Here is a 12,547-nt window from a genome sequence, read left to right on the forward strand (position 1 = left end):
GTTAGGATAAGTTAGGTTAGGATAAGTTAGGTTAGGATAAGTTAGGTTAGGATAGGTTAGGTTAGGTTTCGGTAAGGTTTAGGTTAGGTTTAGATTCGGTTAAGTTAGGTTAGGTTTAGGTTAGGTTTAGGTTAGGTTAAGTTAGGTTAGGTTTAGGTAAGGTTAAGTTAGGTTAGATTGAGACAGGTTGAATTAGGTTGACATAGGTTGGGTCAGGTTACAACGGAAGCTTTCTATTACAACACCTTCACCAACACAAGCCAAAAACCATCAGGTTAAAAAAACATTATTACTTCTATTTTTCCTCGTGCAATTCCAATTGAATGTAATTGATTCAATTGCTTCATTCCAATAATTTAATATCTTTCCTCGAGTCCATTCCCAGGTAAAGTGATGGTCACAGAACACCAAACAACCCTACCTCAAACAACCTCACCTCAAACAACCCTACCTCAAACAACCTCACCTCAAACAACCCTACCTCAAACAACCTCACCTCAAACAACCCTACCTCAAACAACCTCACCTCAAATCACCTGGATAGTGATCTAGATATTTGTGATGGTCTGAAAGCACATTACGGTTTCAATAATTGGCTACTTGCAAACTGGCAAATGACCTTTTGTCCTAAAGAGAGAAGATTCTCCTGTTATAACTTTATTGTATTATAAATTGTTGGTTTAAAATATTACATGTCTATGCTTAAATTAGTTTCTTTAGAAACGTTCTGAAAAAATTGGTTTTCTATCAATAAAATTCTAGGGTATACTCAAATAGTTTTTGAATTTACTAACGTAACCAAACCTAACCAAACTGTGGATAGGGAGTAGATAATGGCACTAATTCTGTAGTGGTTGTGAAGTGATTACCTCCAATGTATACTCCCTCAGGTGGTTTTTCTTCTTATGGTTTACAACATAAATATTGCAAATCATCAATAAACTTATATAATGAAAAAAGAGTAAATTCTGTCGTGTAAATCATCCACTGCCATCCATACCACTACCACAACCACCCCACACAGCTATTCACAACCATTCCCCCCAACCATCCACCCCCACCCTCACAGCCCCTCACCACCACCCACACCCCCACAGCCCTCCACCCCCACAAGCACCCCAACAGCCGCCACAACCACACCCACAACCACCCCAACAGCCGCCCACAACCACTCCCACCCCCACAGCCCCCCTCCCCCACACTCACAGCCCCCCACAACCATCCCCCACATCCCTCCACCCCCACAGCCCCCCAACCCCACCCCCACAGCCACCCCCACCCCCACAGCCCCCACCCCTCACTGTCAAATACCCGGCAGCCCGCAGCATCCATTATCTCCTGAGGTATCACTGGCCGCCTCCCCCACACGCCCTGTGCCCTTGGCCTAACTTTACTCTGAGTTATCCCACTAAATATGAGCTGGATGTCACTCTCTGGCACCCCTGGGGGGGGGGGGTGGAGGAGGTGAGAGGGAGTGGAAGGCGTGAAGAGGGAGAGAGGTGAGAGAGAGAGGGAGGGGGTGAGGGGTGAGGGAGGTGAGAGAGAGGGAGAGACACGAGTCAGCTTCTCTGTGAATCAGCTCAGCTTACCTACCAAACTTGACCAGGTTCAGTTACACGGGGTAATACTTAAACAAATGATGAAGGAATACCAGCACTTGTGTTCCGGTGGGAAAGGGGGAAAGGGGGAAGGGAGGGGAAAGAAAGGAATGAAGGGAGGAAATAGAGGAATGGTAGGAGAGGAGGGAAGTAGATTGACAAAATAAAATAGCCTGATATATATTACAGCAGCTCGTCCTCTAGAGCGTTCAAGACGTCACTAAACTGATGTACTAAAATGACCCCGAACCTAACCTCACTTTCTGGACCACCAGCTGTGGGAGTGGGGCGTCTCATCTTGGTCCACCAGCTGTGGGAGTGGGGCGTCTCATCTTGGTCCACCAGCTGTGGGAGTGGGGCGTCTCATCTTGGGCCACCAGTTGTGGGAGTGGGGCGTCTCATCTTGGGCCACCAGGTGTGGGAGTGGGGCGTCTCATCTTGGACCACCAGCTGTGGGAGTGGGGCGTCTCATCTTGGACCACCAGCTGTGGGAGTGGGGCGTCTCATCTTGGGCCACCAGCTGTGGGAGTGGGGCATCTCATCTTGGACCACCAGCTGTGGGAGTGGGGCGTCTCATCTTGGACCACCAGCTGTGGGAGCGGGGCGTCTCATCTTGGACCACCAGCTGTGGGAGTGGGGCGTCTCATCTTGGACCACTAGCTGTGGGAGTGGGGCGTCTCATCTTGGACCACCAGCTGTGGGAGTGGGGCGTCTCATCTTGGACCACCAGCTGTGGGAGTGGGGCGTCTCATCTTGGACCACCAGCTGTGGGAGTGGGGCGTCTCATCTTGGACCACCAGCTGTGGGAGTGGGGCGTCACCACCTTGGACCACCAGCTGTGGGAGTGGGGCGTCACCATCTTGGACCACCAGCTGTGGGAGTGGGGCGTCACCATCTTGGACCACCAGCTGTGGGAGTGGGGCGTCTCATCTTGGACCACCAGCTGTGGGAGTGGGGCGTCACCACCTTGGACCGCCAGCTGTGGGAGTGGGGCGTCACCACCTTGGGCCACCAGCTGTGGGAGTGGGGCGTCACCACCTTGGACCACCAGCTGTGGGAGTGGGGCGTCTCATCTTGGGCCACCAGCTGTGGGAGTGGGGCGTCACCATCTTGGGCCACCAGCTGTGGGAGTGGAGCATCACCACCTTGGACCACCAGCTGTGGGAGTGGGGCGTCACCACCTTGGACCACCAGCTGTGGGAGTGGGGCGTCACCACCTTGGACCACCAGCTGTGGGAGTGGGGCGTCACCACCTTGGACCACCAGCTGTGGGAGTGGGGCGTCACCATCTTGGACCACCAGCTGTGGGAGTGGGGCGTCACCACCTTGGACCACCAGCTGTGGGAGTGGGGCGTCACCACCTTGGGCCACCAGCTGTGGGAGTGGGGCGTCACCATCTTGGGCCACCAGCTGTGGGAGTGGGGCGTCTCATCCTGGAGTTTCTAGCAGCTGGTCCTCTAACATTGGGCTGGTGTTCCACACCCTGGTGGCTTGGTGCTGTAGTCTGATGTTTACTGTTGTGTCTTGAGGGCTTCAGGGAGCTCCTGGACTGTCTGCTCACGTGGTGGACGGTGTTGAGGGCTTCAGGGAGCTCCTGGACTGTCTGCTCACGTGGTGGACGGTGTTGAGGGCTTCAGGGAGCTGCTGGACTGTCTGCTCACGTGGTGGACGGTGCTGAGGGCTTCAGGGAGCTCCTGGACTGTCTGCTCACGTGGTGGACGGTGTTGAGGGCTTCAGGGAGCTCCTGGACTGTCTGCTCACGTGGTGGACGGTGTTGAGGGCTTCAGGGAGCTGCTGGACTGTCTGCTCACGTGGTGGACGGTGCTGAGGGCTTCAGGGAGCTCCTGGACTGTCTGCTCACGTGGTGGACGGTGCTGAGGGCTTCAGGGAGCTGCTGGACTGTCTGCTCGGGGAAGTAGCAGGGGCAGGAGGGGTCTGGAGGGGACTGGAGGGGTCTGGAGGGGGCAGGAGGGGGCTGGAGGGGGCTGGAGGGGTCTGGAGGGGGGGCAGGGAAGCGGATGGTGTGCGTAGTTCCACTGAGGAGTTTGGTCAGGTTGAGCAGCATTAAGACATCAGAATCAAGTTAGTAGGACAAGCTTCTCTGAGACGCCAGCTAACCTCGTTAGTTAGAGCCACATCCGACTTCTCTCTCCCTCCCTCCCTCACCCCTCCTCTCTCACTTACCCCCCCCCCCCTCCTAGCTCTCTCTCTCACCCTCCCCTCCCTCCTCTTACCTCTACCACAAACACCCTCTCGATAATTGTTGTTCTCCACTACGAGTCTTTCTCTTGTTCCGTCCTTGCTATCTCTCACTCTTTCTCCTCCATCTCTCACTCTTCCTCCTGCATCTCTCACTCTTCCTCCTGCATCTCTCACTCTTCCTCCTGCATCTCTCTCTCTTCCTCCTGCATCTCTCACTCTTCCTCTTGCATCTCTCACTCTTCTCCTGCATCTCTCACTCTTTCTCCTGCATCTCTCACTCTTTCCTCCTGCATCTCTCACTCTTCCTCCTGCATCTCTCACTCTTCCTCTTGCATCTCTCACTCTTCCTCCTGCATCTCTCACTCTTCTCCTGCATCTCTCACTCTTCCTCCTGCATCTCTCACTCTTCCTCCTACATCTCTCACTCTTCCTCCTACATCTCTCACTCTTCCTCCTACATCTCTCACTCTTCTCCTGCATCTCTCACTCTTCTCCTACATCTCTCACTCTTCCTCCTGCATCTCTCACTCTTCCTCCTGCATCTCTCACTCTTCCTCCTGCATCTCTCACTCTTCCTCCTACATCTCTCACTCACTCTTCCTCCTGCATCTCTCACTCACTCTTCCTCCTACATCTCTCACTCTTCCTCCTACATCTCTCACTCTTCTCCTACATCTCTCACTCACTCTTCCCCTTGCATCTCTCTCCAAAACTCCTGTTTTGTCCACCTCTCTCCTACTGTTTACCTTATTCATATCTCTTCCTCGTCGTCTCTTCAAGGTTCTCCTCCACCTCTCCACACAATAATGCATCCTTTATATTATTCATATGTAAAATAGTGTGAATAATACAGGTGTGTTTAACAGGTGTGTTACTTCTTGCTTATCTAGTCCGGTCCACATATATACGACTCTTAAACTGATCATGTCTCCTTGTGACATATTGGACTCATTTGTGTTTCCAGTTTCCAATGATGTCTTCTCGGTCTGATGTTCCTAACTTTGAACACTGTCCATCTTATGTGCTCGGTTAATTGTCCCTTAGAATTTAGTACGTCGTTGTCATGTCCGCCTTTCTGTCCTCCGAGGTTGGTGAGGTCGTGTTCTCTCAGTCTTTCTTTGTAGCTTCAGTCCCCTCAGCTCAAGGCACCAGTCTTGGCGCATATTTTTGGACCTTTTCTACTTTTATTTTGTGTTTCTGGGGTTCCATGCCGAGGGGAGCGTACTTAAGACTGGGTCTGACGTCAGATGTATATAATACAGCACTCGGAGAACATTTTGGGCAGGTTTGTGAAGGTTGTGGATAGTACCAGTATGGTACCTGTACTACCCTCGTTGTTCTCCTGGTGTTACATGGTTCCCCTTTTTCAGCTGTTGGAAGTTTTCCCTTCATCTTGTACTATACTTGAATGCGTGCGTGTGTGCGTGCGTGCGTGCGTGCGTGCGTGCGTGCGTGTGCGTGTGTGTGTGTGTGTATACTAACCTAGTTGTACTCACCTAGTTGAGTACATCTATATCTATATCTCCACGAGGAGAGACTACGGGAATTAAACCTCATTTCGCTGGAAGACAGAAGAGTTAGGGAGGACATGATCACCACATTCAAGATTCTCAAGGGAATTGATAGGGTAGATAAAGATGCCTGTAAAGATGTGTGTGTGTGTGTGTGTGTGTGTGTGTGTGTGTGTGTGTGTGTGTGTGTGTGTGTGTGTGTGTGCGTGTGTGTGTGTGTGCGTGTGTGCGCGCGCTCGCTCGCGCGTGTGCACATACATTTAAATAAAAACCTTACAAGGGACCCCATTTGCATAATGAACATAAAGCCAACAATTAGAGCAAGTGACGATCAAGAAGTAATTAGATCTAATTCTTCCAGAATAAAAGCTTAACTCTCACTTTTGTGAAATTAGATTTTAATGTTAGTAACGTGGCGGGTGGGCGTTAAGGGCGCGCTGTGGGCGGAGTGTGGGCGTGGCCGGGTGTGGGCGGGTGCTGCCACCCCGCACTGTGGGCGGCAGAACGAATACGCTTATTAAAAGTAGAACTGCCTCCATGAATTTAATCAACAGTTTGATGGATCCATTACGAAACAGACGACCTTTCCCCCCCCCCCTACCCGTCTTTATAACCTTACACTTGTTGGGGTTGAACTCAAACATCCATTCGTCTGCCCATTCCTGTAGTTAAGGTTCTTCTGAAGCCATCTTCAGTCCTCCTCGGTCTTTACAGTACTCAGGGGTTAATGTCGCGTGCTAACATATGCGTGTTCCAGCTTAACCCCCCCCCCTTTGGCTGGGCCAGAGTAGCTTAGGCTAGGCATGTTCCAGCTTACTCCCTGGGATGGGTTAAGCTTGGCTAGGCTAGGCATGTTCCAGCTTACTCCCTGGGATGGGTTAAGCTTGGCTAGGCTTGGCATGCCTCAGCTCACTCCCCGGGCTGTTATTCACACCAATTACGAGGCGTAGTGAGCCAACAATTATTTCTGGAGATATTACCATGTAGACATGTTAATACGTAGATATATTACTACGTAGAGAGATATTAAGAGCTCACATTAATAGATATTATCGAGAAGAAAAGTGGCTGCAAGTAGTGAAGCGTTTTGTATCAAGACTACAGACACTGAACTATCAGGAACTACAATGAATAGGAAACTTCTACCAGGAACTCTTGTACAATGAATACTGCAGTGTCTTCATTGTAACTTGGTCACCCTTATCGAAGATAGCTTGTCTTCCTTATAACCTCATTGTAGTCTTTTGTCTTCCCGGGAGAGCCCCCCCCCATCTCTCTCTCTCTCTCTCTCTCTCTCTCTCTCTCTCTCTCTCTCTCTCTCTCTCTCTCTCTCTCTCTCTCTCTCTCTCTCTCTCTCTCTCTCTCTCTCTCTCTCTCTCTCTCTCACTCTCTCTCCCTGCAGCTCCTCCCTGTCAACTTTTGCTCCAGATGAGGACGAGATCTCAAGAAAGTATTTTGAGGAGATAAAATTTACCAAAGAGCCCTGGCATCCCACGAGGCGAGATGCTGCCTCTCCCTCTCTCTCACCTCTGGCTTGTGGCAAGTCGTAACATCTTAGTTTAATAAGAAAAAGCAAACAAACCATAAGAAGAGATGAGTGTCAGAGTTGGGAGAGAGGCGTAGTTGGAAGCTGTCATAGAGAGGTTACGAGGCAGGAGAGGCAAGGTTAGGAGGCAGGCTAGAGAGGGGTAGGAGGAAGCAGGCTACAGAGGGGTGGGAGGTGGCACAGCTGTTGGATACACCATGATAGGTTTGGTGGCCTTGTAAACCAGACTGGAGTAGGAGCTGCGGCGCGCCTTACGCCTCCCGCTCGTGCTGGAGACATAAAGGCAGCTATCTAATTATCCGGGAGGCGAGGGCGACGGGCAGGTGGAGACGGGTTAGTGCGTCTCTCTACCTCCTGACGATGGCGGCTCCCTCGTCTTCACGCACACACCGCCTCTCTTCTACACTCTCTCCGTCAAGCACTCTGACACCATCAACATCCCCCCAACCCCCCACAACCACCCCTCCTCCCCCCACCACCCCTCCTCCCCCCATCACCCCCCCCTTCCCACAACCCCTCCTCACCCCTCACACTTCTTCCTCTCTTAAGTGCCGCCCTCTCCTACTTTTCCCTATTTTAAGCCCCCCATTTACCCATATTCACTCTAACTTACCTACTGATGGTTTTGGGAATCAATGCCCCCGCGGCCCGGTCTCTGACAGGCTTCCCTGGTTTGTAGTCTGGTTAACCAGGCTGTTAAACGCAGCTGTTCGCAGTCTTACGTGTGAATCACAGCCCGGTTGATCAAGTACGCTTTGCAGGTGTTTAGTTATGCTTCCCTTATATTCTCTATTCTTTAACTGTTTGTTCACTGTGCCTTCTTTATCCCCCCTCCTCTCTGGTCATTCTCTGTACCCTCTCTAGCTCCCCCTTCCCGGACCCCCTTCACCCCCCCTCTAAACCCCCCATCAACAGTGCCTTGATATGGTAGGGGTGAAGGTATGGGCCATGAACTGCTTCCAGGACCCAGAGGTTAGCTGAATGTGGCCCCTGAACCCCGAGTGTGGCTCTCTAAACCCTGAATGTGGCCCCTGAACCCCAAGTGTGGCTCTCTAAACCCTGAATGTGGCCCCTGAACCCCGAGTATGGCTCTCTGAACCCGGAATGTGGCCCCTGAACCCCAAGTGTGGCTCTCTAAACCCTGAATGTGGCTCCTGAACCCCGAGTATGGCTCTCTGAACCCGGAATGTGGCCCCTGAACCCCAAGTGTGGCTCTCTAAACCCTGAATGTGGCCCCTGAACCCCGAGTGTGGCTCTCTAAACCCTGAATGTGGCCCCTGAAGCCCCTAGTGTGGCTCTCTAAACCCTGAATGTGGCCCCTGAACCCCGAGTGTGGCTCTCTAAACCCTGAATGTGGCCCCTGAACCTCGAGTGTGGCTCTCTAAACCCTGAATGTGGCCCCTGAAGCCCCTAGTGTGGCTCTCTAAACCCTGAATGTGGCCCCTGAACCTCGAGTGTGGCTCTCTAAACCCTGAATGTGGCCCCTGAAGCCCCTAGTGTGGCTCTCTAAACCCTGAATGTGGCCCCTGAAGCCCCTAGTGTGGCTCTCTAAACCCTGAATGTGGACCCTGAACCCCAAGTGTGGCTCTCTAAACCCTGAATGTGGCCCCTGAACCTCGAGTGTGGCTCTCTAAACCCTGAATGTGGCCCCTGAAGCCCCTAGTGTGGCTCTCTAAACCCTGAATGTGGCCCCTGAAGCCCCTAGTGTGGCTCTCTAAACCCTGAATGTGGCCCCCTGAACCCCGAGTGTGGCTCTCCAAACCCTGAATGTGGCCCCCTGAACCCCTCATCCGGGTGTAGAGAGGACAGAGCAATGGGGGAAACACTTTGCCTCTGCCTTCTGCGCTGTTTTGGTGGATAAGTGAGGCCTGGCGGAATCCACCTGGTCACTTGCGACTACTTGTGGAAGGCTGTGATGGATGGGGACCGCCAAGTGAGGGATTATCTGCCTATTATCCTCTTGTCTCGAAACATATAACTGGTCGCAATCCTGGCACACTGTGGAGGTGTTCTGGTGTGTAATGTGATCACTCCCACACTGCCCCGTCCCGTCACCTCCCTGTTCACCCCTCCCCAACTGTCACCTCCCATCTCCCCCCTCTGTCACCTCCCATCTCCCCCCTCTGTCACCTCCCATCTCCCCCCCTCTGTCATCCCCTTAAACTCTGTGTCGCCTCCTCCTCCCTACCTGGGGTTACTCTTATTGACACTCTCACCTTGTCAACAGACTGGCTGTTTGCCCCTGTTGACACAGTAACCTGGGGGAGGCTGGGGTGGGGTGGGGCCGAGGAGGGGCTGGGGTGGGGCCGAGGCGGGGCTGGGGTGGGGCCGAGGCGGGGCTGGGGTGGGGCCGAGGAGGGGCTGGGGTGGGGCAGTGAAGGGCAAGGTATGCAAGGGAAGGTGAGGAAGGGTAAGCTTTAGCGCGAGGTTGTGGGAGGCGGGACAGAGAAGAGGGGGGAAGAGGTGGGGGGGGGGAGGGGGTGGGGGGGAGGGGGTGGGGGGGAGGGGGTGGGGGGGAGCGGGTGGGGGAGGTGGGAGGGGGGAGGGGAGAGGGGGGGAGTGGGGGGAGGGGGGAGGGGGGAATTAGTCCCAAGACTAATTCCTGATGGTTAAAGTAGTGCCTCTTATCACACTGGCACCGCTAACAACCACTGATAAATGTTTTCATGGGAGCCGGTCGGCCGAGCGGACAGCACGCTGGACTTGTGATCCTGTGGTCCGGGGTTCGATCCCGGGCGCCGGAGAGAAACAATGGGCAGAGTTTCTTTCACCCTTTGCCCCTATTACCTAGCAGTAAAATAGGTACCTGGGTGTTAGTCAGCTGTCACGGGCTGCTTCCTGGGGGTGGAGGCCTGGTCGAGGACCGGGCCGCGGGGACACTAAAGCCCCGAAATCATCTCAAGATAACCTCACGATATCAAGATAACTGAGCAGTTAGTAAGACTATACTATAAAGTGACGGACATTTACTGTATTAAATACATCTCATACACTTATCTAGAATTCCTAAATAATAATTTTCATTAAAATTTTGATCTCTGAATGGTCTCGGAATAGAGCTTCGGCCCCACACACGCGGGGTCCAGGGTTCGAGTCTCCTGACGCCCAGGTGGATGGTATGTTTATTTCTAAGGAAGTGTGGATGACAAATTTGTTATCTCTAAGAATCCCACATTCCAAGAAAGTCTACGATAAGCACTTCAAGTCCACTACGGGCTCACCATAGCCCGTGCTACTTACCCCGTTCCTGTACCAGGTAAGTCCACTACGGGCTCACCATAGCCCGTGCTACTTGCCCCGCCCCTGTGCCAGGTAAGTCCACTACGGGCTCACCATAGCCCGTGCTACTTGCCCCGCTCCTGTGCCAGGTAAGTCCACTACGGGCTCACCATAGCCCGTGCTACTTGCCCCGCTCCTGTGCCAGGTAAGTCCACTACGGGCTCACCATAGCCCGTGCTACTTGCAACTTTGGGCTCCCAGCAGCTGTATCTAAAACAACAACAGGAGCACCTATAGTCATGCCAACTCTCCACCATCCGCCAGTCACGCTCCAGCTCTTGGTTCCCGGCTTCAACCGTCTCTGGCCACCTTGAGCACCAGTCAGCACCTGACTCCATCAGCAACACGCAACATCCCCGTCTCAACATCATAACCCTTCATGCCATTTCAAACATCAAACTGCTATAACCAAACACTATGAAATAAAACATAAAAAAATCCACCATATTCTTTGAATAGTGCCACCCAAAATCTCATGTTAGAACACACACAGAGTGTTTGACGCATCACTAACGATCATCATCACTTGATGTTCATTTGTTCAATGAACAAATACCCTGTCGTAGCTCAAGTCGATTAAGGCAGTGTCTAGGATGCTCCCGGACGCAGGTTCGAATCCTCGTCACGACCCTTGCTTATATGTTACAAGTCTACAACTCTTTTAAAATCTAGCTTCGAATAGGTCCTCTAGCCGACAAGTCGTCAATGTATCTTTACCATTTAATTCTCCAATGTTGCTGTCTAATATTTTCTGCCATATAAAACTATACACACTGATCATAGCAAAATTAGAAACAAATCTTATCGTAATACACTCAAAGGTTAAATAAAGTTTTATGTATTTTTTGTATCCTGAGCCGTGTTGCAGTGTAATTGTTAATGTAATGACTGATGATTACCGTTTATAAACCCATGTGTGAAGTGTTGTTAGTGATGCTGAAGGATAGAGGGGGATAGAGAAAGGAACAGCGGGAACGGGAGAAAGTAAGAGAGAGGAGGGGGGAAAAGAGAGACCTGGGTACTGCCCCTGTCCGTCGCCACGCTGCCATCCCCTGTCCGTCGCCACGCTGCCATCCCCTGTCCGTCGCCACGCTGCCATCCCCTGTCCGTCGCCACGCTGCCATCCCCTGTCCGTCGCCACGCTGCCATTCCCTTGTCCGTCGCCACGCTGCCATCCCCTGTCCGTCGCCACGCTGCCATCCCCTGTCCGTCGCCACGCTGCCATCCCCTGTCCGTCGCCACGCTGCCATTCCCTTGTCCGTCGCCACGCTGCCATCCCCTGTCCGTCGCCACGCTGCCATCCCCTGTCCGTCGCCACGCTGCCATCCCCTGTCCGTCGCCACGCTGCCATCCCCTGTCCGTCGCCACGCTGCCATCCCCTGTCCGTCGCCACGCTGCCATCCCCTGTCCGTCGCCACGCTGCCATCCCCTGTCCGTCGCCACGCTGCCATCCCCTGTCCGTCGCCACGCTGCCATCCCCTGTCCGTCGCCACGCTGCCATCCCATATTTACCCCTAGTAAATAGGTCTAGTACTCCCCTTCCCCTACACTATCCAAGCCCAGTCCGGGCCAGCATCTTGCTCGAACACTCCAGGTGTTTACACTCTCCTAAACATTCTTGCATGACAAGAAAATTGCCACGCACAGTTAAACACATTCCCTCCCCCCCCCCGGGGAGAAAATTCCAAAATACGAACCCCCCCAATAAAGCATTGAATCTATCACTAGCCATAACGAGGCGAACGCAAGCTCGTTCCAACGGGCAGGCTGCAGCGGACAACCAATCAGCCAGTTACCACAAAGAATAGCAGGCAATTGCTCCATCGACCATCACATCGGGAAGACTGGGCGTCATAATGGCCGGCCAATTGGTGGGTTGTTTTGGAGTGGTGAGTGTGGCACGAGAGTAAAGAAGAGTGGAGGGAGGTGAGAGGTGTGAGAGGTGTAAGTGAGAGGGGGAGGGAGAGTGTGTGAGAGAGAGAGAGCTGTTAGATGTGGTGGCGTGCCGCTACTGGGGGAGGGGGGGTAGGGGGTTGGAGGGGGGGGGGGGGTTCACCCCCTGCTTCAGTAAGAGTTTGTACTCGTCTAGTTGTGCTTGCGGGGGTTGAGCTTTGGCTCTTTGGTCCCGCCTCTCACCTGGCGTACAGATTCTTGAGCCTGTGTGTGTGTGTACTCACCTAGTTGTGTTTGCGGGGGTTGAGCTCTGGCTCTTTGGTCCCGCCTCTCAACCGTCAATCAACAGGTGTACAGATTCCTGAGCCTATCGGGCTCTGTCATATCTACACTTGAAACTGTGTATGGAGTCAGCCTCCACCACATCACCCCCTTATGTGTGTGTGTGTGTGTGTGTGTGTGTGTGTGTGTGTGTACTCACCTAGTTGTACTCACCTAGTTGTGTTTGCGGGGGTTGA

General features: G+C 52.9%; 1 protein-coding gene across 1 annotated transcript; it reads right to left on the bottom strand.

Annotated features, from left to right (window-relative positions):
* Positions 1–10,797: 10,797 nt before the first annotated feature.
* Positions 10,798–11,642, bottom strand: LOC138359229 (protein qua-1-like). The gene is made up of 2 exons (XM_069318222.1): positions 11,151–11,642; positions 10,798–10,887 (listed from the first exon to the last, which is right to left on the bottom strand). Exons 1-2 carry the CDS (start codon positions 11,640–11,642, stop codon positions 10,798–10,800), a joined length of 582 nt encoding a protein of 193 aa, XP_069174323.1.
* Between the last annotated feature and the right edge of the window lie 905 nt (positions 11,643–12,547).

This window comes from Procambarus clarkii, chromosome 89, assembly GCF_040958095.1.
Source record: "Procambarus clarkii isolate CNS0578487 chromosome 89, FALCON_Pclarkii_2.0, whole genome shotgun sequence".
In the NCBI taxonomy this organism is placed as follows: Eukaryota; Metazoa; Arthropoda; class Malacostraca; order Decapoda; family Cambaridae; genus Procambarus; species Procambarus clarkii.

Bases quoted from the DNA above. Each gene is read 5' to 3' on its own strand.
- LOC138359229 (XM_069318222.1), bottom strand. From the start codon at position 11,642: ATGGGATGGCAGCGTGGCGACGGACAGGGGATGGCAGCGTGGCGACGG. The intron at 10,888-11,150 runs GTCTCTCTTTTC...TTTATATGGCAG, and splicing joins CGGACAGGGGCAGTACCCAG to AAAATATTAGACAGCAACAT.